General features: G+C 47.4%; 1 protein-coding gene across 1 annotated transcript in view; it reads left to right on the top strand.

Annotated features, from left to right (window-relative positions):
* LOC138295511 (mitochondrial amidoxime-reducing component 1-like) overlaps positions 1 to 1802 on the top strand; it is a 139285-nt gene extending 137483 nt beyond the window's left edge. Inside the window, exon 7 of the mRNA XM_069233861.1 lies at positions 1644 to 1802. Coding sequence (XP_069089962.1) covers positions 1644 to 1770 — 127 coding nt within the window. The 3' untranslated portion in view covers positions 1771 to 1802. The remainder of the gene's footprint in view (positions 1 to 1643) is intronic.
* The last annotated feature ends 22906 nt before the right edge of the window (positions 1803 to 24708 follow it).

The raw sequence follows: 24708 nt of genomic DNA, 5'->3' as shown, positions 1-24708 counted from the left end.
GGAGCACAATGGCAGCTGTCGTTATGGACGTCAACTGGGACTCCGCTCTCTTAGTTTTCTGTCAATTTGTTATTACACTAACAGTGAATAATAACATATTATTCGCTATTAGTGTGATAAAAATGAAGTATAATCAGCTGGAATTTGTCCTTCCATGGCAGCTGAGGTAAGTAAAACATGCTTTTAAATGCATGCTGTGTCTGTGCTTGCGGGTGAGAGGGTGTTTATGTGAGAGAGAGTGTAAGTGTGAATTTGTGTGTATGTGTAAGCATGTGTGTGTGAATGAAAGTGGAGGTCAAAGGGCGTGTGATGTCACTTCTGCTACCCCTGGCATTTTGGTGAATGGGCGTTCATGCCCTGCAAGCCAGTCCTACACATACCCAACACATGGATCGTTCACATGAGTAGTGTTACTTTGTGGTTTTCTTCCACTTATGAGATGCCATACTGCTAGCTCTTGAGGCTGCCTCGACAAAGCCTGCATTGAGGACACTTGAGGACACATTCCTATTTTGCAGTAATTGCTATTTAGTTTCTTTCATTTTCAGTCAACATTCCAGTGGCAAAACCCTTATAGTGACAAGAATGTTCCACAAAACCACAATAAAATACATGAACATAACTTCCACATCATTCCACAGCTCCTCCCGTGTGGTTTACAGAAGTGTAACAGCACCCTTCTTCGCCTCGTTCTTTGCTTGCCCATCATTGTAGCTCGTAGAGAACTGGTGGGAGGGGCACAGGTGTGGGGCACATGTGTAGGGCACAGGCCGGCGGCATACAAACAGATTAAAAGTGTACCTGGGCACCAGCTAGGGGATATTTCCTACCTTGGCGTTTGGCGTTGCATCACAGACAACTACATTTGCTCAACCCGAGCCGCATACTCACAGTTTAAAATATGTGTTTATCCTTCTGCCTTGCGCCTAGGCTTCTGTTTATTCCAGCTGGGCTTAAAGGATTTCCAATAATCTTCACAAGTTATTTATAGTTAGGTTATGTGATCGCCTCCCCGTGTAACTTGCTGCTAATTTAGTGTGTTAGGCGAAACATTTGCCTTAAATTGTAAGTTATTTTGACATATGGATAAAGTACAAGGCTCCCATCTTCTGCTCTGTAAGCCCCTCGCTAGCATCCTTTGTGTGCTGGTTTGTTGTTGACCACGTCATTTCGCGATGTTGACATTGTATATCACTACATTGCTTTTGAAATATCGTCCTATAAATGTATCTCATCCACAATATTAACTACCATTATACCATCAAGGTAACTGTATGTCTTGGTAAGTATAGCTTTATTATTATTAATTCCACATCTACTTATCTTGACATAAGTCCTGTGTAAACTCAACATGTTTCCAGATTTGGGTTTTTCCTGGTACAGAATGATTGTTGTCAGAAGTGTCAGTCCAATAAGTAGAGTTGTAGTAAATCAAGTCTACAATCTCCAGAGGGTAACCGGTTGTACAATGAGAATCCAGAACTTGAACGAGGCCCACCAGAGATGGAACAATTGTCAGCTATAATGCTGTATGTTGATTCATGTGGTCTTTTGTGCTGACGTTCGGTGCTAGTAAGTTTCCTGGTGGTAATATCACTGATGTATAGCTGTCTTCAACAAATAATGACCTTTTCTCGTTGCAGCTACCGTCTGTGTGAGACATCAGACAAAAAACATTTTCAAAAGTCTCCTCTCTTTGGGCAGTATTTCGGAATTGAACACACAGGAAGGTTTAAAGTTGGCGATCCCGTATACAAGATTTTCTACTAATGGAACGAATTAAAATGTTTATGCAACAGAAATATTTTCCCCTTTTATCTTGAAAATGAAAAAAGTGAAGAGCATTTTTTTTTAACAGGTCTAAAACTGGTTGAAGTAACTGATATTGTTATGTGGAAAGAAGAGAGGAGTCAGTTTATATCTGAGATGTGGCTTTGCTCCCACAAGGTTACAAAAATATTTTCTGAAAGGTTAAACAGGTTATCATGAGAATTCCTTGACCTACCTTGTAGCTTACCAAAGACATGAAAATCATCTCTCAGAGAAAATCCTTGTAGTACTTAATAGAACCAAAACGACAGTAAATCAGATAAAGTAATTTAATAAAACGAATAAACATTAATGAGCAGATTGACAAAAAATTACAAGATGGTAAAGAGAATTGTGAGATGTTCTTTTTTAAAAGAAATATTAGAAAATATATAGAAAAGTGGAAAAGTCAACTCAGTGCTATGGAATGTTAATGACTGAGATCTCAGCACCTTTTCAGGTCAAACATAAGAAGGATTCTTGCAATGATGCCCACCTATTGACTGGTGACGTTCTGAAACCTACGAGAGAGAAATTCCCACACAATCTCCGTGTGTCCTTTTTTGTGCTTCCTGCATCTTACAGCCGAAATGATTCCATGGTGCACTATCCTTTGGTTTTCCAAGGTAGCTGTGGTGACGATTAGCCAGCTTCCTTTTCATGAGCTCTGTGGGCCTCCTCTAAATCTGCCAATGTTAATCAGAGTCAACCTTCACCTGATCAGAGAGACTCACCTGACCTGGTCACCTGCCTGTATCACCTCCCTAACCCCCCAGAGTAAGGATGCCTATCCGAATGCCTCATGTGGTCTTCCCTTTCAAAGAGATTCTGCACACATGGTCTCCTCCCAGGCATGTGGTTTGACAAAAGACAAAGGACCTGATTTAGAACTTGGCGGATAGAATACTCCGTCACAAACGTGACCAATATCCTGTCTGCCATATCACGATCCCCATAGGCTTTAGTGGGATCGTAATATGGCAGCTGGGATATCCGTCGTGTTCGTTTTGGAGTATTCCCCTCTGCCAGCTTGTAAATCAGGCCCAAAGTCAGTCTTGCGAGGCTAATCTATCAACATTTTTCTCTTTCTCTTTACTAAGTCCCTGCTCAGGACAGTGGAGAGCTGCCAAGTCTTTCTTCTTTGTGTTCCTGGATCTTTTATTAGTACTCCTTGCCCCGGCTGACAGTTGGCTTAGTCAGTGGACCATGTTACCCAGGAAGAGCTCTCAGGAGATGGTCAGAATCCAAGTAAAATTTCTTGCAGGCAACCCCACCTGCAGACACATCACGCTAGTTTTAAGCCAATTTGGAGAAAGGCAGGAATTAACATAATAAAAAAATAAAAAAAAATCATACTGGTGATATTTGTACCAAAAATATAAGTTTGCCAAATATATATATTTTGATTAGTTGTTCCAGTGTCGCGAGAATAAAGGGCCAGATTTATGGAAAGTGGCGCTGCACTGAGTGCAGCGCCACTTTCCCTGCACCCCTTAGCACCCCCCTACCTCCACCATGTGTGCGCCGTATTTACAGTACGGTGCACTATGGCGCAGGGTAGGTGGCAATAGTGTCATTTTTAATGACGCAATTGATGTACTCTGCAGGAGTAGCGCCAAAATATTGGCGCTACTCCCGCAGAGTACATAGGGGCCCAATTTAATGAATGGAAGCCCCCTTTTAACGCCTGCTCTGGAGCAGGCGTTAAAAGTGCTGTAAAAAATGGCCTACGGAAACCTCATAGATTTCCTTATGCCATTTTTCCGGCTCCCCTAATGGGGGAACGCCCCCTTTGCATACATTATGTCACGCGCCGGCATAATGTAGTGCAAAGGATTACATAGTGGCGCAATGCATGCATTGCGCCACTCTGTAAATACGGCACGGCGATTTTGGCCTCGGGCCACATTAACGTCAAAATAAATGACGTTAAGATGGCGCTAGGGGCCTATAAATATGCCCCTAAATTTCTAACTGCGTTTTAAGCCGGTGTGGTCACAGTTCAAGGGAACAGGACCTTTGAAACTTGCAAGTTGGCACAGCATCCATAATTTGGTATCTGAATTTCACACAACCAGGGCCAGCCACTTAAAGACCCACTTACATTTGATTTTCTTAATGGCAGATTGATGCAATATGTGACACAAATGGTGGTGTCTGTCATGCGTTTTGTTTAAATCTGGTGGCAGTAAGGACCTGATTTATTCCAAACTGAGGCCCAGATTTATGGGCTTTTAACGTAGGGTAGCACAGCAAATCCCATGTCAAAGGGAAAGGGCAGGAATGCACTATATCTAGGCCATAGGGTTCATTCCTGTTTTTTCCTGCTGTGCTGGCACTGTTTTGGCGGCCTAGTGCCAACGCAGGCACCCATGCACCATGATGCAAGGGTGTTTGCATTACATGCAGGATTGAAGGTGCCTGGGAGGCTTTTTTCTATGTGTGCTGCAGAATGCAGCACACATAAAACGAGGAAAAAACAAGGAGAAATAAAAATATTTCTCCTTGTTGCTCCTCCCCTTGTAAGGCGTAACATTTTGACACCCCCCCAAGTTTACATGGTCTTGAAAATCTGGGGATGCATCAAAATCCAAGGGTATTGCATGGTAACATCCACCGCAACACCCATGCAATGCCTCCCCATCCCAGAGCAAGGCAGCGAAGCGATTTGCACTGCCTTACTCCATATCCATGAGGCCATTCAAAGCCACGCACAGTGGTTTTGCGTGACCTCATGGATGCGGTTGAAAGCTTTGTGTTGCCGTTGTGTCACTAAAGGTGACGCAACTGCAGTTTAAGCGTCTCATAAATATGCCCCTGGGTCTTTAACTGACATGCCACTTGCACAATCTCTGAACAGTTTTACTACAGACTTACATATATGCCAATTAATGTCTTAAAATTGGCTTCCATGTTTAAGAGAAGTAGCACGTGGAGTTAGAGGATTTTAGCAGCCATCCATGACTCAAAGTTCACAATTGTCAGCTATCCTGTCAAACGAATGTGGTTTGGAAGGCCACATAAAAAGATGGGGTTTTCAACACAAGTGATTACTTAGGAAAAACGTTCAATGTTCATTCTGTTTATGGATTTTATTTTTTGGTGGGAAAAACATGGATCGAAAAGAAGCTGCACATTCCTATTTCTACTTAGATACACAAATATTGCTAGAGAAGTAGATCACTATGTACTGATGATCTGCTATTGTTGCTTTAATTTGGAATATATCTTTAGCTCTTGAAACCAATGTACTCAAATGTATTCCAGAATGTCATCTTGATTCCCAATGTTCTCCTAAAATTTGTATATGCAAATTAAAGTTTAACATAAGAATTTCTACAGGTGTCTTGCCTTTTTTAAATCAATGCCTTTTAGTAACATTTCAAAATGTTGTCTTCCTTTAAGTACAGAATCTATTTACTATTATAATAATGTTTATTATTTACCACTTCAAAGCTTTTAAAAGTTTATAAAGCTAGATATTATTGCAATCACAGGAGAGTTATTTGTTTTCTCAAATATCTTTATAGCTTTTTTGGTTATGGGGGAGGGAGGTAGGATATGGATAACGGGAGGGTGGAGGTTGGGAAATAATACCTGAACTAGAACACGAGCAGTGGGTGGACATTAGGGGAGATTCAACAGATGCCTGATTCCGAGGGCAGACTGAGGTGATGCCGAGTGATGCTGAGTTGGTGGTGTACTGGTACGGAGGTAATGCTGAATGATATTCAGGTGCTGCTGAGTGATGCTGAGGTGATGTTGAGGTGGTGCTGCGCTGGGGCTAAGGTGGTGCGGAGTGATGCTTTGGTGATGCTGAGTGATGCTGTGCTGGTGCTGAATGATGCTGTGGTGGTGCTGAGTCATGCTGAGGTGATGGTGCCGCACTGGTGCTCAGGTGGTGCTGAGTTGGTTCTGTGCTGAGGTGATGCTGCACTGATGCTGAGATGGTGCTGCGTTGATGCTAAGTTGCTGCTGAGGCGAGGCTGCACTGGTGTTGAGGTGGGGCTGCGCTGGGGGTGGTGCACTGATGCGGAGGTGGTGCTATGCTGATATTGAGGTGCTGAGGTGGTGATGCGCTGTTGCTGAGTTGATGCTGCACTGATGCTGAGTTGGTTGATTTGAGTGTGCATATGAGTGACATTTCACTGCCAATAAGAGACCCCCTGAGTGACGCTATCATGGATAAAATCAAGCAATAATATTCATGTAAAGAAATAAATACCACAAATTATCAGCTTTGAGTTATGAAAAGCTCCCAAAAACACTGAAACTGTTGTGAAACCCCTGAAATTGAAGGTCACTAACCATAGTGGGTAGCTTTAGGACAGAGCAGGTCTGGAAAAATCAAATGACAGTTCAAACTGGACAACCTTTCTCATAACCACATTTGACAAGTAATTTTCTCTGTCAGGTGCTCTCAAGTATACAGTGCTGCCTAGGTGACCTAAAAAATATCCTTGGGAATAGTGGCACTAATTTATCCAACCATTCACTGTATTGTAATGTAAGGATATTATAATTGATTTTATATAACCCTTACTGCCCATGACGAGGCATTGAAGTGCATTAAGGTGAATAGGCTTTTAATCGTGAACCCAAGGGTAGTGGTTAATCCATTGGTTATTGGATATTGTTTGCTACTGAGATTTGTCTTGTGCTCTTGAGGAACCCATTCCATCCATTTAATCCAGTTTCCTTGTATTAGATAACATTAATAGGAGATAGGTGTGATCATTAGTGGGGCCTATGTGAGTTCACGAAAATGGAATGTGGGCTGAATTGATAGGCTAGGCAAGATTAGGTATTGTTAAGTTGTAGTGATATTGTTTCAAAAAAGGATGGGCTGTGATATAAAAAATGAGGTGTGGATAATTTACAATTTGTAGAGATAGAATAAAGAGCTTAAAAAAATGGGCATGCAACTTAGAGTAGGCGATCTTCAAAGTGAGGGGGCATGGAGAAGATGGAGAGACGGTAAGGAGAGTGTCCTTCAAAAGAAATAAGAGAGGGAGAATTCAAATGTTTTAAGTTAAGATCAATTTTTCATAGAGGGTTTCTGGAATATAGTGGGAGGAGGCTTTGTGAGATGACGTGCAATCGGAAGAATGTAAAACTGAAGGAAGAAATAAATTGAGATTTGAATGCAACCTACATCCCCATTCAAAGTATTTGCTGCAGCAGATTCTCTAAACAGAGTTATCCTACTACTTTTTCAAAATGTAGTTTGAAGTTTACACAAGGTGCCCTGATACCTGCAGACTAGTTGCAGATTGATGCAGTATGCGTATTAACCCACTGTGCTCCTGCATAGACTGTGTACCTTGCTGGACTGGGAGACTCGGACAGTCTTAGGCCCTCATTACAACTTTGGTGGGCGGCAACCGCCGCCCGCCAAGTTGTAACCGCCGTGGGACCGCCAATGCGGCCGCACTCCCGCAGTGACCATTATGACATCCCCGCTGGGCCGGCGGGCGGAAACCGAGTTTCCGCCCGCCGGCCTAGCGGGATGTCGGCCGCAACATGGGAGCTGGCTCCAAATGGAGCCGGCGTGTTGCGGCCGTGCGACGGGTGCAGTTGCACCCATTGCGCTTTTCACTGTCTGCTGTGCAGACAGTGAAAAGCCTTATGGGGCTGTGCCAGGGGGCCCCACGACTCCCCTTTCCGCCAGCCTTTCCATAGCGGTTCCTACTGCCATGAAAAGGCTGGCGGGAAGGGGACTCGTAATCCCTTGGGCAGCTTGCAGCGCTGCCCTGGAGGATTAAATCCGACGGGACCAACGTGGTGGAAAACCGTCGGTCCCGGCGGTGCGACCACGGCGATTCTGCTGCGGTCGTAATATGAGAGTTTGCACCGCCAGCCTGTTGGCAGTGCAACCTCCATAACAGCCCTGGCGGTCTTTGACCGCCAGGGTTGTAATGAGGGCCTTAGTGTTTTTTTCTGTCAGTCCCTCCTCTATTATTACCTAAGGAGGTCTGTCACAGAGTGCATGGTGCACAAGTGATGATGCAAACATACACACCGCTGCTGTGGGTCTTAAATGGCTCCTTATTTGCAAGCTGCCTTCTGCTGGCTGAGGCTACCCTACCCCCCCTCTGCCTGACTCACTGAAGTCCTTTATAAGCTCTATAGAGACGCCATGGTCACTCTCAGTTAGGCACCACTCATCCGCCCTGCATGTACCATGTGCTTTAGACATAGAAAACCGCAATGCTTCCAAGCAGTATTACTCCCTGGCACCAAAAGCATTACTTAACTGAAGTACACTTTCAGCACCATTTTGCATCAGATTACCTTTATATCATGTGAACGCCCTGTGATGCCTTCATCATGAAAGTTCAGTCAAATGACCTCTGCAAAGAGACGCAGTCAAAGGGTGTATGATCATTTTACACAGTAATACAAAAAAACTACACAGTTATACAAGAAACAAGAGGAAAGCAGATAAAAGAAACCACAACTGTAAATCACGTCCACTCATGGAGTGCTTTAGCAAAAAGATACCTACAGCAGCCTGGTGATGAGGAGCCTGCATTTCCCACAATGCCTGACACAGGATGATGGCATGCCAGAGGAGGAAAGAGGGCAAAGCAACCAGAAAAACAACACTCTGGCGAAATAGTAGCTTAATCACGTCAGGAGCAGCGGTTGGCAGAGATTATGGGGGCATATTTACATAGAAGTGGCGCAGCACCGCACTGCGCCAAAATTGGCAGCGCGACACTGCGTCACTTCTGAAATGCAGGGATGTGCCATATTTACACAATTACGGTGCACCCCTGTGTTTCCCAATGCGCTAAATTGAGCTTTTAGCGCCAATGCAGGCTTCCTTGCACCATAGTGCAAGGGCGTCTGCATTGAAGGGAATGATTGTTTATGTGCAGGAAGGTGTCCCTTTCTGCACATAAACAATATACAATGGTGATTTGGCACTTTTATGTGTGCTGCAGAACATAGAAGTAGCAAATTGTCATTATTTAATGATTGTTTATGCACAGGAAGGAATACCTTCCTGCGCATAAACAATCATTCATGGCGTTTTGCTCTTTCTATGTGGGCTGCAAAATGCAGCACACATAGTAATAGCAAAAACAAGGAGAAATAAAAGTATTTCTCCTCATTGCGTCATGCCTGCGCCACCTCTAGGGTCGCATTAGTTTTTGGCGCTGCCACAGATATGACTCCTTGTAAATCTGGGGCAGCATCAAAAGCAATGGGGGTTATAGTGGAACGCCCATAGCAACACCCATTGCACACCCCTCTGCCGCCGAAAACTGCATTGGAGGAGCCCATATTTAAAAGGCTGCGTTAAGCCACAAAAAGTGTAAACTTGTAAATATGGTGCAGTTTACAGCACCAACGGAGTGTCACAAAAATTTACGCTCCTTTGGTGCTAGGGGCATGTAAATATGCTCCTAAATTTAATCAATCTGTGCTTGGTCCCTGCTCCAATGTAAGGAACGGATGTGATATTTGCAGTGCACAGGCCAATTAGTAGGCTGCAAAGAAGAAAGGCACCAATGCCAACAAATAGTAAGCGACAGCCAGGCTCCAAGCCCTTTACTGTACACAACAGATTCTCGCACGTGAGATGCATGTGCTAGCACTTGCACTCGCAGGGTTGACCTAAAAAGGGACCACATAAACCAATAAAAAAACAGCATTAGTGACTTGATATAATATTGATATTTTCTAATCAATATTTTTGCATTCGACATATTAACTTAGTGCAATACTTATCTCACTCCATTATTTTCTCATATTTAAATTCTGTACTATATGGGGTGGAAAAAACATCGACTATATACAGTGCCTATTCTCCACTGCCTTCCAAATGAACGGAAAAGTGAATGAAGATCAGTCAGCGAATGGCAGGGATGTGTAATCTGCTTAATTCACCATTAATCATATGTGCTAGTAATAAGTAGTCAGTACAAGTATCATGCAGTTTAATAATTCTCATAAATGCAAACAGTAATTCGTATTGCATTCTGCAGATAAATAATTATGCTAATTCTGTCCTATTCTTTGCAACCCATTTACACCACCTCTAATATTATGGATGGCTCACTAGTACTCAACAAACAAACTATTTTTAGGCAGGGCAAAATTGGTTGTTTTAACAATTTCTTGTGAGTAGTTTACACAAGAATATTTTACGAATATGCATTTGTTTTGTACACATAGTAATGGCCATGACAACACGGCTCTTTGCAGATTTAGGGGGTTATTACAACCTCCGCGGTCTTGCAAAAAGACCGCCGAGGCTGCGGGAGACAGAATACTGCCATTGCCGGCGGTATTCCTGGCTCCCTATTATGACATTTCCACTGGGCCAGCGGATGGTAACAGTGTTACCGTCCGCTGGCCCAGCGGAAATGTCACATCAACATTGCTGCCGGCTCGTAATAGAGCAGGCGGCAATGCTGATGTGCAGCGGGTGCAGTAGCACCCGTCGCGCATTTCACTGCCCGAAATTCAGGCAGTGAAAAGCACAACGGGGCTATGCCTGGGGGCCCCTGCACTGCCCATGCCAAGTGCATGGGCAGTGCAGGGGCCCCCAGGGGCACCCCAAAGTCCCCTTACCGCCAGCCGTTCCATGGCGGTGTTTACCGCCACGGACAGGCTGGCGGTCGGGGACTCATAATCCCCAGGGCAGCGGTGCTTGCACTATAACATGGATTTCCGACAAGGATCAAGGCTAGATATTTTTGCCACTCATGGGTTATAGGATTGAAGTGGAAAAGCTCACGTGCCTGCTCCGGGCGACAGAACAAAGGCTGGGTCTGGCCTGACTGCTGCTTCCATCAGATGAGGAAGAGCCTCCGAAATGGTGAGGAGGAATCGCCACCAAATGCCATCCCACTTGCCTCGTGACTTCCACAACTTCCACAATTTTGGGATGCTCGTTGACCAGTATAGGCAGCACACGCTGCATAGATACAGCCTCTCTGCGTTAGAAAAACTCCATTATTTTATTTTATGTATTAAATGCTGATATTTTGCAAGACCTACCCCCATAATTGCAGTGGTCCCCGCATTTCTGCATATCTGGTTTTGCTAGCCTTGGGACTCAGTGCATTTTGCCACTCAACCAGTAGCAGCATGCTGTGCTTTCCCTCTTAAACATCTGCTGTACATTAGAACTTCCTATTTGACTATTTTAACTTCTTTATAAGTCCATTGCAGATGGTGCCTGAAGTGCACCAGTGGCTTGGAAAGTTAAATGCCATTCGGGTTACAGTCTGTATTTACACCAACCACATATAGAGCAAAATTTTATATCTGCCAGGAGAGCGCCACCATACACTGGATGGAATGCATGTTAGATGCACAGCAGTAATGTCATTCATGACAGCGAAAAATGCCTCAGCCATGTATTAAAAGTCTATTTTTATATATTCATTGTAGGGAAGTCATCATTTTTGCCGTGATCACCCCCATTTTATGACTGATGCTGGTGGTTATTGACTCCGAACGTGCTCTGGGCTCTGCATACCAGGCACAGAGCCATTGCTCTGCACTCTACAGTTATATGGTAATTAGTATAGTTATAACTGGACAAGACAACCTAACTGTAAGTCCCTAGTATATGGTAGGGCGTGTAGGTTTAGAGACCACAGTGGACTTAATGCACTTAAGTGTTCACTGCTATGGCATCTGGTGTCATTCTAAAGCCAGGACTGCCTTGCAGGGTGGTTTTAAATTAAGACTATGTCCAAATTCGCCTTTGGAATTAAAGGTACTTCCAAAGTCCCAAACTACCTTTTTATAACTTATAAGTCACCCTTAAGGTCTGCCATAGTGTACCTTGTTATAAAAAAACAGCAAATATATAAATATGTGTTATCTTCTCTGGTAAGAAAAGGTAGCCAAAATCTTTTTTTCTGTATTGTAGTGCATTTAGCCTCATAGGTTAACATGGAAAGGCTTTATTAAACCTAATAAAGTCTAACTGGTGATTGGAGCTAGCTTAAAATGCCATTCAGAGTATCAAAATGATGGTTACAATAAATACAACAACTTGCCAAGGTCAGATTTATTATAACTGTTACAGGAAAGTAGTTTTAGAACCTACTATCCTGAAGTTACCTAAAGCAGCCCTGTAACAGCCTCTTCTGATTGGCCAGCCTTTCACCACCTGAGCCAAACTGCTACCTGAGTAGGTGTGAAGAGGCCAGGGGCAGAATTAATACATCTATTCGGTGGGAGGAGATTTGCTTCCTGGAGAAGCAAGAGAGAAAGTGGGCTGGGAAGATAAGCTGGATCTTAAAGGCAGGAGAACAGATGTCACAGGACTCAGGCCAGCCCCCACTTCCTTCAACCCCAGCCATATGTGAGCTCCCCTAACTAGATTAGGGGAAGGGCTGAAAGCGGAGTGTAGTCAGATGTTAGCCACACCTCTGGGGTGGGTTACATAGACACACATTCTAACGAGAGAATTTGTCCATCTTGTCTTTATACAAAATAGTGCATTCTGGGTCACAAATATGCCACTTTTCACAGGAAGTGGTAATAGCAGAGGGAGGTAACAACTTCCATTGGTTGGAGTGTCCCTCCCTCTTGCCAGTGGAAAATTAAGGATAAATATGGCAGAGCTGCAGGAGCTACTTAGATCACTGCCTGGAACAAAAGAAGAAGAATAAGGACTGCCCTGCTGGACCCTTGGATTGCACAACAGAAAGCTTGCACCAGCTGCACTGTTAAGGCGCCACAAAGAAAGGACTGTGACTGGCCCTAGGAAAAGGAGTGGACTCTCCGGGCAGCAACAGGTAGAAATGTGCGGAAAGAAGTCACCTGCACCAGGCAAAGAGAGTAGTGCCCCAGCAGCCATGCTACAACAGGATTTTCCTGGACCGCACCGGTGCATTGTAGGAGATTGAGTCCTAACCCCCCAAGAGGCAATCCTGAACCCTTGGCTGGGGCTGTTGGATACTTTCCTCCTCAAATGAATCAACAAGGAAGAAGTTTTGAAAGTTTGGAAACTTTCCACAAAGTTTTGCTAAAAAGCTTCAGGAGACCGGCTCTATGTCGAGAGTCAAGTTGCTGTTGTCGAACCATGAATCAGCCTGACCACACTGATTTGTCCCCCTGACTCCTCTGGAATTCATCGCTGTGGATGCCAAAGACCAAGAATTCCAGGGGCTCACTGAAGCATTGCACGACAGAAGGCTGCTGTTGTAGAATTGATCTCCAGATTTGAGGATCTTGGAGACTTGATGTCGAGAACAAATCTCCAAGAAAAAAAAGACTAGAGGGCATATTTATGAAACTATGCGCAGCGCAGCTATTCACCTTGCTGCGCTGCATCATAGAGAAAGGGCAGGTATGTGCTGTAGTTAAGGCAAGACAGCACATTCCTGCCTTTGCCTCTGCATTGCCGCACTCTAGGCAGCCTAGCACCAACACATCATGGTGCAAGGGTTGCCTGTGTGACATGTAGGATTGTTTTGTGCAGGAAGGGGTACCTTCCTGCACATAAATAATCCTGAGAGGCATACTCCTCTATCTATGTGAGCTGCAGAATGCAGCACACAAAGAAAGAGGAAGTAACGAGGAGAAATAAAGGAATTTCTCATTGTTATGCCTCCCCTGGGAAGGTGTAAGATTTTGGCACATTCCCAGGGTTACTAGTACTTGTAAATCTGGGAATGTGTCAAAATCCATGGGCACTGCGTGGAAACACTCAGCCCAACACCCACGGAACCTAACCAGGGCAGAGTAGCGCTACTCATTGAATTGCGCTGCGTTGCACTACTCTAAATTTATGAGGCCACTATATATCCCCAAGTCCAAAAATAAACTTTTGACCAGGACCTAGAGTAGTGGTTCTCAACCTGTGATCTGGGGACCTCTGGAGGTCCGCGAACTCTCCTCAGGTGGTCTGTGACTGCTTCAAAATCTAACTAATATTAGCAGATTAATGAAGTGTACAATAGAAAATTTTAAAACGTACTATAAATGTCAAGGAATTTGAAATTGGGGGCTAAAAATTAAACTAGAATCCTATGATTGATTCGTGGGAGCAGTACAGGTGCATTAAACAGAATATATAATGGACGAGATGTGACTACAATTGAATTTAGAAAAACTCCAACCTTCCTATTAATTTTTTTTTCCATTGTATTTCATTGCAGATTAAATAAAATGTGTTTTCTTTTGTGTATGTGTTTGATGAATACTTGTTTCTGTATTTTTTGTGTTTTGTTTTGTGCTTCAAATCATTGACAATATATAGGCTGAGGTCCCCTGCTTCCATTAATGACTCAGTGGGGGGGCTCCCAGATTCCAATAATGATTCAGTGGGAGTCCCCGGGTTCCAGTAATGATAAAGTTGGTCCACAGAAGTCAAAAGGATGGGAACAACTGACCTAGAGCTCACACTATGTGACCTGCCCTCCATTGCAGTCGCCCTAAAACTTTGACTTTGTCCCACTCCAGTGCGGCCAGATAGCTGCGAGTGGTGCTTTGTGTATTTTGGCACTAGGATGCTCATTTATTTATTTAAACTTTAAAAATACATATCTCAGGTTGCCTACATTAGATGCTTGTAGTTTTGGTGTCATTTTAAAGAGAAATGTATTCTCTATTTTTATAAATTGGTGTTGTATTGTTATTCACCCCTTGCGGACCACGGTCGTAATGGTTACGTCCATGGCTGCGCCTCTCAAAATCATCCCACTTGGAATGGTGAGGGCTGCACTTTTTTGACTTTGGGACGCTGCCATGTAGTAAAATCCACAAGAGCCAGACACATCTGAAAACTAAACATCTGGTTGACTCCAGGGTGGTGTGCTTCACATGCACCTCTCACCATTTTCTTTCCCACAATGCCCTGCAAACCTCCAACTTTGCTGGAAATCACACATTTTTTCCCACATTTTTGTGATGGAACCTTCCGGAATCTGCAGGAATCCATAAAATTCCTACCACCCAGCATTGTCTCATCTATACCGATAACAATTCTGCTGCACTCGTCAGCCTAAAAATGTTTTTTTTCAAACTGTCTGTAAGGAAATGCCTCCTTGGCATGGTTACCCCCTGACTTTTTGCCTTTGCTGATGCCAAGTTATGATTTGAAAGTGTGCTGAGGCCTGCTAACCAGGCCCCAGCACCAGTGTTCTTTCCCTAACCTGTACTTTTGTTTCCACAATTGGCACACCCTGGCATCCAGGTAAGTCCCTTGTAACTGGTACCCCTGGTACTAAGGGCCCTGATGCCAGGGAAGGTCTCTAAGGGCTGCAGCATGTCTTATGCCACCCTGGGGACCCCTCACTCAGCACAGATACACTGCTTGCCAGCTTGTGTGTGCTAGTGGGGATAAAAAGACTAAGTCGACATGGCACTCCCCTCAGGGTGCCATGCCAACCTCACACTGCCTATAGGTATAGGTAAGTCACCCCTCTAGCAGGCCTTACAGCCCTAAGGCAGGGTGCACTATACCATAGGTGAGGGCATAAGTGCATGAGCACTATGCCCCTACAGTGTCTAAGCAAAACCTTAGACATTGTAAGTGCAGGGTAGCCATAAGAGTATATGGTCTGGGAGTCTGTCATGCACGAACTCCACAGCACCATAATGGCTACACTGAAAACTGTGAAGTTTGGTATCAAACATCTAAGCACAATAAATGCACACTGATGCCAGTGTACATTTTATTGTAACATATACCCCAGAGGGCACCTTAGAGGTGCCCCCTGAAACCTTAACCGACTACCCGTGTAGGCTGACTGGTTTTAGCAGCCTGCCACACTCCAGACATGTTGCTGGCCACATGGGGAGAGTGCCTTTGTCAAGCTGTGGCTAGTAACAAACCCTGTACTGGGTGGAGGTGCTTCACACCTCCCCATGCAGGAACTGTAACACCTGGTGGTGAGCCTCAAAGGCTCACCCCCTTTGTTACAGCACCCCAGGGCACTCCAGCTAGTGGAGTTTCCCGCCCCTCCGGCCACGGCCCCACTTTTGACGGCAAGGCCGGAGGAGATAATGAGAAAAACAAGGAGGAGTCACTGGCCAGTCAGGACAGCCCCTAAGGTGTCCTGAGCTGAGGTGACTCTGACCTTTAGAAATCCTCCATCTTGCAGATGGAGGATTCCCCCAGTAGGGATAGGAATATGCCCCCCTCCCCTCAGAGAGGAGGCACAAAGAGGGTGTAGCCACCCTCAGGGCTAGTAGCCATTGGCTACTAACCCCCCAGACCTAAACACCCCCCTAAATTCAGTATTTAGGGGATCCCCAGAACCTAGGAACTCAGATTCCTGCAACCTAAGAAGAAGAGGACTGCTGAACTGAAAAACCTGCAGAGAAGACGAAGACACCAACTGCTTTGGCCCCAGCTCTACCGGCCTGTCTCCCCACTTCTAAAGACACTGCTCCAGCAACGCGTTCCCAGGGTCCAGCAACCTCTGAAGCCTCAGAGGACTACCCTGCATCTAGAAGGACCAAGAACTCCTGAGGACAGCGGCTCTGTTCCCCAAAGACTGCAACTTTGCAACAAAGAAGCAACTTTGAAACAACACACGTTTCCCACCGGAAGCGTGAGACTTTGCACTCTGCACCCGACGCCCCGGCTCGACTTGTGGAGAACAAACACCACAGGGAGGACTCCCCGGCGACTACGAGACCGTGAGTAGCCAGAGTTGACCCCCCTGAGCCCCCACAGCAACGCCTGCAGAGGGAATCCTGAGGCTCCCCCTGACCGCGACTCCCTGCTTCAAAGACCCGACGCCTGGTGAAGACTCTGCACCCGCAGCCCCCAGGACCTGAAGGATCCGACCTCCAGTGCAGGAGCGACCCCCCAGGAGGCCCTCTCCCTTGCCCAGGTGGTGGCTACCCCGAGTAGCCCCCCCTTGCCTGCCTGCATCGCTGAAGAGACCCCTTGGTCTCCCATTGATTTCTATTACAAACCCAACGCTTGTTTGCACACTGCACCCGGCTGCCCCCGTGCCGCTGAGGGTGTACTTTCTGTGTGGACTTGTGTCCCCCCCGGTACTTACCTGCTGGAAGACTGGAACCGGGGCACCCCCTTCTCCATTGAAGCCTAGGCATTTTGGGCACCACTTTGACCTCTGCACCTGACCGGCCCTGAGCTGCTGGTGTGGTAACTTTGGGGTTGCTCTGAACCCCCAACGGTGGGCTACCTTGGACCCAAACTTGAACCCCGTAGGTGGTTTCCTTACCTGAAAAAACTAACACACACTTACCTCCCCCAGGAACTGTTGAAAATTGCACTGTCTAGTTTTAAAATAGCTATATGTCATTTATGTGAAAACTGTATATGCTATTTTGCTAATTCAAAGTTCCTAAAGTACCTACCTGAAATACCTTTCATTTGAAGTATTACTTGTAAATCTTCAAATCAAATCAAATCATTAGCATTTATAAAGCGCGCTACTCACCCGTGCGGGTCTCAAGGCGCTAGGGACAAAGGGGGTGGTTATCGCTGCTCGAACAGCCAGGTCTTTAGGAGTCTCCGGAAAGCGGAGTGGTCCTGGGTGGTCCTGAGGCTGGTGGGGAGGGAGTTCCAGGTCTTGGCCGCCAGGAAGGAGAAAGATCTCCCACCCGCCGTGGAGCGTCGGATGCGAGGGACGGCGGCGAGTGCGAGGCCAGAGGAGCGGAGGGGGCGGGTGGGGACGTAGAAGTTGAGCCGTCTGTTGAGGTATTCCGGTCCCTTGTCGTGGAGGGCTTTGTGTGCGTGGGTGAGAAGTCGGAAGGTGATCCTTTTGCTGACTGGGAGCCAATGCAGGTGTCTCAGGTGTGCGGAGATGTGGCTGTTGCGGGGTACGTCGAGGATGAGGCGGGCTGAGGCGTTTTGAATGCGTTGCAGGCGATTTTGGAGTTTGGCGGTGGTCCCAGCGTAGAGGGTGTTGCCGTAGTCCAGGCGGCTCGTGACGAGGGCGTGGGTCACGGTTTTTCTGGTGTCGGCGGGGATCCAGCGGAAGATCTTGCGGAGCATGCGGAGGGTGAGGAAGCAGGCGGAGGACACGGCGTTGACTTGCTTGGTCATGGTGAGAAGGGGGTCCAAAATGAAGCCGAGGTTGCGGGCGTGGTCTGCGGGGGTCGGTGCGGTGCCGAGGGCCGTGGGCCACCAGGAGTCGTCCCAGGCGGACGGGGTGTTGCCGAGGATGAGGACTTCAGTTTTTTCAGAGTTCAGCTTTAGGCGGCTGAGCCTCATCCAATCTGCGACGTCCTTCATACCCTCTTGTAGGTTGGTCTTGGCGCTGGCGGGGTCCTTGGTGAGGGAGAGTATAAGTTGGGTGTCGTCGGCGTAGGAGGTGATGATGATGTCGTGCTTGCGTACGATGTTAGCGAGGGGGCTCATGTAGACATTGAAGAGTGTCGGGCTGAGTGATGAGCCTTGAGGTACGCCGCAGATGATCTCAGTGGGTTCTGAGCGAAACGGAGGGAGGTAGACTCTTTGGGAGCGGTTTACGAGGAAGGAGGCGATCCAGTCCAGGGCCTGGTCTTGGATCCCGGTGGAGCGGAGGCGGGTGATTAGGGTACGGTGACAGACGGTGTCAAAGGCAGCCGAGAGGTCAAGAAGAATGAGGGCGACTGTTTCACCGTTGTCCATCAGGGTTCTGATGTCGTCTGTGACTGAGATGAGGGCGGTTTCAGTGCTGTGGTTGGTTCGGAATCCGGTCTGTGAGGGGTCGAGCAGGTTGTTGTCTTCCAGGAAGGTGGTCAGCTGTTTGTTGACGGTCTTCTCTAATACTTTGGCTGGGAAAGGCAGAAGGGAGATGGGGCGGAAGTTTTTCAGGTCGCTCGGGTCAGCCGTAGGTTTCTTTAGTAGGGCGTTGACTTCGGCGTGTTTCCAGCATTCGGGGAAGGTAGCAGAAGAAAAAGAAGAGTTGATGACGGTCTGGAGGTGCGGGGCGATGATGTTGTCGGCTTTGTTAAAGATGAAGTGCGGGCAGGGGTCCGAAGGGGCGCCGGAGTGGATAGAGTTCATGATGGATTTGGTTTCTTCCGTGCTGATGTGGGTCCAGTTGTTGAGGGTGATGGTCGGGGATGTGGGTTCGGTGGTGTTAGGTTGGGTCTGGTGTCCGAAGCTGTCGTGGAGGTCGCTGATCTTGCGATGGAAGAAAGTGGCGAGGGATTCGCATAGATCCTGTGAGGGCGTGACGGCGTTGGCGTTGGCGCTGGGGTTGGAGAACTCCTTGACGATGCTGAAGAGTTCTCTGCTGTTGTGGCTGTTTTTGTCCAGTCTGTCGGTGAAAAAATTCCTTTTGGCAGTGCGGATCAGGTGGTGGTGTTTGCGGGTAGCGTTCTTGAGGGCGGTCATGTTGTCAGCGGTGCGGTCCTTGCGCCAGGCTTTCTCAAGTGCGCGACAAGTTTTCTTTGATTCTTTGAGGGTGTCAGAGAACCAGAGGGGTTTCTTGGTGTTGTTCTGTCGCTGCGAGCGTTTGAGGGGAGCAAGGTTGTCTGCGCAGTTGGAGATCCAGTTTGTGAGGTTGAGGGCTGCGACGTTGGGGTCGGTGGTGAGGGTGGGTTGGTTGGTGGCGAGTGCGGCGAAGAGTTGCTCTTCAGGGATCTTGTTCCACTGTCGGCGAGGGATGGGTTGAGTGCGGAGGTGGCGGGTCTCGCGTCGGAATGTGAAGTGGACGCAGCTGTGGTCGGTCCAATGAAGGGCGGAGGCGTGGCTGAAGAAGACGTGTTTGCTGGCGGAGAAGATAGGGTCGAGTGTGTGTCCGGCGATGTGGGTGGCAGTGTTCACCAGTTGTTTGAGGCCGAGGTTGGCGAGGTTGTCGAGCAGGGTGGTGGTGTTGGGGTCGTTGTTTTGTTCCAGATGGAAGTTGAGGTCGCCTAGGAGGATGTAGTCCGGTGAGGCGAGGGCGTGCGGGGAGATGAAGTCGGCGATGGTGTCGCTGAAAGGGGCGCGAGGTCCGGGAGGACGGTAGACGAGAGATCCTCTGAGGGTGGTCCTCGGGTCGGTGCGAATCTGAAAATGCAGGTGTTCAGCGGCAAGAGGGGAGTCTTCAGTGGAGGTGGTGACGCTGATGGAGTCTTTGAAGACGATGGCGATGCCTCCTCCTACTTGGTTGGTGCGGTCTTTCCTGGAGATCTTGTAGCCTTTGGGGATGGCGGTGGCGATGTCTGGAGCAGAGGAGGCGTTCATCCAGGTCTCCGTGATGAAGGCGACGTCCGGTGCTGTGGAGTCTAGGAGGTCCCAGAGTTCAACGGCGTGTTTGTGAACGGAGCGAGCGTTGACTAGGATGCACTTGAGGTGGTTGATGGCGCGTGGGCTTGTGGTCGTAGTTGTTGCGTGGTGGAAGATGCGTTTGCAGGAGTTGCAGGCGAAGGGTCCATGGGTGCGTTTGGGGTGAGCTTGGAAGCAGGTGTTGGAGCGTCCTGGGTTGAGGGCATGGAGGGTGGTGGGGTCATAGCGGATCATCGGGGCTTGGGAGCGCTGGGGACCAGGGGTCATGGCGCTGGGCGCGGGCCAGGCACAGCGGCCGCCATATGAGGTAGGAGGGGGCGGAGGGGTCAGCTGGGGGCGAATGGGAGCTGGGGGGCGGGGGTGTGCAGGAGGTCGAAGCGGGAAAGCGCGAGGGAGGGGGGGGGACAGGTAGAGTGAGAAGAGCTGGGGGAGGGGGGTTTAAGGATGGAGGGGGGAGAGTGTTAGGAGGTTTAGGAGATTAGGGAGAAAGATAGGTGTAGGGTTGTGAAGATAGGGGAGGGGGGGTTGTAGAGGTGGGTGAGGGTGAGAGGTAGAGTGAGGGGATAGGAAGATAGGTAATAGAGGGGGTGGCGGGAGGGGGGGAGAGATAGAGAAATAGGTAGAGAGAAAAGGTAGATAGAGAAATCGATAGATAGGGAAAAAGATAGAGAGATAGGAAGATAGGAAGATAGGAGGAGGTGGAGAGTGAGGGAGTTGGATAGTGGGATAGAGAGATGGAGAGATAGGTAGATAGGAGGAGTGAGGGAGGTAGAAAGTGAACGGGTTAGATAGGGGAGATAGAGGGGGGGATGCGAGTGGGGGAGGGGGATGAGGCAGGAGCAGGAGGGCAGGCGCGGGGAGAAGAGGACGGAGGAGGCAGAAGAGCCGAAGGCAGAAGACAAGAAGACAAGAAGAAAAGAAGAACAGAAGTAAAGAAGAACAGAAGAGCAGAAGACCGGAAGGACTGAAGACCGGAAGAGCAGAAGACCGGAAGAGCAGAAGACACACAGAAGAACACAGAAGAACACAGAAGAACAGAGAGGAGTACAGAAGAACAGAGAAGAATACAGAAGAACACAGAAGAATACAGAAGAAGACAGAGGAAGACAGAAGAAGACAGAAGAAGACAGAAGAACAGAGAAGAATACAGAAGAACACAGAGGGAGACAGAAGAACACCGAGGAAGACAGAAAAACACAGAGGAAGACAGAGGAAGACAGAGGAAGACAGAAGAAGACAGAGGAACACAGAAGAACACAGAAGAACACGGAGGGAGATACAAAAAACGAAGAAACAGGGTGCAGAATACCACAGCAGAAGATGAGGAAGAAGAGAAGAGGAGAGAAGACGGGGAGAAGAGGAGTACAGAAGAAGAATACAGACGAGGAGCGAGGAGGAAGAACAGAGAAGAAGGAAAGAGGAAAAGAAGCAGGAGCAGGAGAGAGGGTGAGTAGCGCGGGGCAGAACGAGGGGCTGGGAGGTACTTACTGTGGGGTGGGTCTCAGGAACTCAGGAACCTGGAGGAGCTGCAGCGGCAGGGGGAGCAACCTACCCTTGGGTCAAAGGTCGCTACCACTGTCGCGCAGCGGCCGCCATATGAGGTAGGAGGGGGGGGAGGGGTCAGCTGGGGGCGAATGGGAGCTGGGGGGCGGGGGCGTGCAGGAGGTCGCGGCGGGAAAGCGCGAGGGAGGGGGGGGACAGGTAGAGTGAGAAGAGCTGGGGGAGGGGGGTTTAAGGGTGGAGGGGGGAGAGTGTTAGGAGGTTTAGGAGATTAGGGAGAAAGATAGGTGTAGGGTTGTGAAGATAGGGGAGGGGGGGTTGTAGAGGTGGGTGAGAGGTAGAGTGAGGGGATAGGAAGATAGATAATAGAGGGGGTGGCGGGAGGGGGGGAGAGATAGAGAAATAGGTAGAGAGAAAAGGTAGATAGAGAAATCGATAGATAGGGAAAAAGATAGAGAGATAGGAAGATAGGAAGATAGGAGGAGGTGGAGAGTGAGGGAGTTGGATAGTGGGATAGAGAGATGGAGAGATAGGTAGATAGGAGGAGTGAGGGAGGTAGAAAGTGAACGGGTTAGATAGGGGAGATAGAGGGGGGGATGCGAGTGGGGGAGGGGGATGAGGCAGGAGCAGGAGGGCAGGCGCGGGGAGAAGAGGACGGAGGAGGCAGAAGAGCCGAAGGCAGAAGACAAGAAGACAAGAAGACAAGAAGAAAAGAAGAACAGAAGAAAAGAAGAACAGAAGAGCAGAAGACCGGAAGGACTGAAGACCGGAAGAGCAGAAGACCGGAAGAGCAGAAGACACACAGAAGAACACAGAAGAACAGAGAGGAGTACAGAAGAACAGAGAAGAATACAGAAGAACACAGAAGAATACAGAAGAAGACAGAGGAAGACAGAAGAAGACAGAAGAACAGAGAAGAATACAGAAGAACACAGAGGGAGACAGAAGAACACCGAGGAAGACAGAAAAACACAGAGGAAGACAGAAGAAGACAGAGGAAGACAGAGGAAGACAGAGGAAGACAGAAGAAGACAGAGGAACACAGAAGAACACAGAAGAACACGGAGGGAGATACAAAAAACGAAGAAACAGGGTGCAGAATACCACAGCTGAAGATGAGGAAGAAGAGAAGAGGAGAGAAGACGGGGAGAAGAGGAGTACAGAAGAAGAATACAGACGAGAAGCGAGGAGGAAGAACAGAGAAGAAGGAAAGAGGAAAAGAAGCAGGAGCAGGAGAGAGGGTGAGTAGCGCAGGGCAGAACGAGGGGCTGGGAGGTGGGGGGTACTTACTGTGGGGTGGGTCTCAGGAACTCAGGAACCTGGAGGAGCTGCAGCGGCAGGGGGAGCGACCTACCCTTGGGTCAAAGTTCCTAAAGTACCTACCTGAAATACCTTTCATTTGAAGTATTACTTGTAAATCTTGAACCTGTGGTTCTTAAAATAAACTAAGAAAATATATTTTTCTATACAAAAACCTATTTGTTTGGAATTATCTCTGAGTGTGTGTTCCTCATTTATTGCCTGTGTATGTACAACAAATGCTTAACACTACTCCTCTGATAAGCCTACTGCTCGACCACACTACCAAAAAATAGAGCATTAGAATTATCTCTTTTTGCCACTATCTTACCTCTAAGGGGAACCCTCGGACTCTGTGCATACTATTCCTTACTTTGAAATAGTGCATACAGAGCCAACTTCCTACATTGGTGGATCAGCGGTGGGGTACAAGACTTTGCATTTGCTGGACTACTCAGCCAATACCTGATCACACGACTAAATTCCAAAAATTGTCATTAGAAACTGATTTTTGAAATTTTAGCTATTTTTCTAAATTTTTTAAAGTCCTGCTAGGGCCTTGTATTAGTCCCTGTTAGCATTTCTTTTAGAGTTTAAAAGTTTTGTAGAAGTTTGAAATAAGTTCTAGAGATAGTTTTAGATTCTTAAAAAGTATTCCAACTTTTAGAAACATAGGGGGTTATTACAACTTTGGAGGAGGTGTTAATCCGTCCCAAAAGTGACGGTAAAGTGACGGATATACCACCAGCCGTATTACGAGTCCATTATATCCTATGGAACTCGTAATACAGCTGGTGGTATATCCGTCACATTTGGGACGGATTAACACCTCCTCCAAAGTTGTAATAACCCCCATAATGTCTAATGCAGAAGAGAATGTGGTGGAACTCGACACCACCCCTTACCTCCATCTTAGGATGAGAGAGTTAAGGTCTCTCTGCAAATTAAAAAATATTAAAGCTGGTTCAAACCCTACCAAATTACAGCTCCAGGTGCTTTTGGCAGAGTTTGCTAAAAACAACCCCTCTGAGGATGACCTCCCAGAGGAGGAAACTAGTGATGTGGAGGAAGTCCCACCTCCAGTCCTAGTTAGGGAAATCAGGGCTCCTCAAACCCTGACTCCAAATGTGATAGTCAGAGATGCTGCTTCTCTCACAGAAGGGTCCAGCACCTCTGGAATCACTGAGGATAGCCTCAGTGAATATGACCTACTGTTAGCCAGGATGGTCAAAAGATTGGCTTTAGAGAGACAGCTCCTAGCCATAGAAAGGGAAAGACAAGAGATGGGTATTGGTCCCATCCATGGTGGCAGCAACATAAATAGGGTCAGAGATTCTCCTGACATGTTGAAAATCCCAAAAGGGATTGTAACTAAATATGAAGATGGTGATGACATCACCAAATGGTTCACAGCTTTTGAGAGGGCTTGTGCAACCAGAAAAGTGAACAGATCTCACGGGGGTGCCCTCCTTTGGGAAATGTTCACTGGAAAGTGTAGGGCTACACTCCTCACACTCTCTGGAAAAGATGCAGAATCCTATGACCTCATGAAGGCTACCTTGATTTAGGGCTTTGGATTCTCCACTGAGGAGTATAGAATTAGGTTCAGGGGGACTCAAAAATCCTCGAGCCAGACCTGATTTGATTTTGTGGACTACTCAGTGAAAACACTGGATGGTTGGATTCAAGGCAGTGGTGTAAATGATTATGATGGGCTGTACAATTTATTTGTGAAAGAACATCTGTCAAGTAATTGTTTCAATGATAAACTGCATCAGCATCTGGTAGACCTAGGACCAATTTCTCCCCAAGAATTGGGAAAGAAGGCGGACCATTGGGTCAAGACTAGGGTGACCAAGACTTCCACAGGGGGTGACCAAAAGAAAAGGGTCACAAAGCCTCCCCAGGGGAAGAGTGTTGAGACCTCCAAAGGGAAAAAT

This window comes from Pleurodeles waltl, chromosome 5 (genome assembly GCF_031143425.1).
Source record: "Pleurodeles waltl isolate 20211129_DDA chromosome 5, aPleWal1.hap1.20221129, whole genome shotgun sequence".
Lineage (NCBI taxonomy): Eukaryota > Metazoa > Chordata > Amphibia > Caudata > Salamandridae > Pleurodeles > Pleurodeles waltl.
The sequence above is the reverse complement of the archived record's forward strand: the minus strand, read 5'-3'. Positions and strand labels throughout refer to the sequence as shown.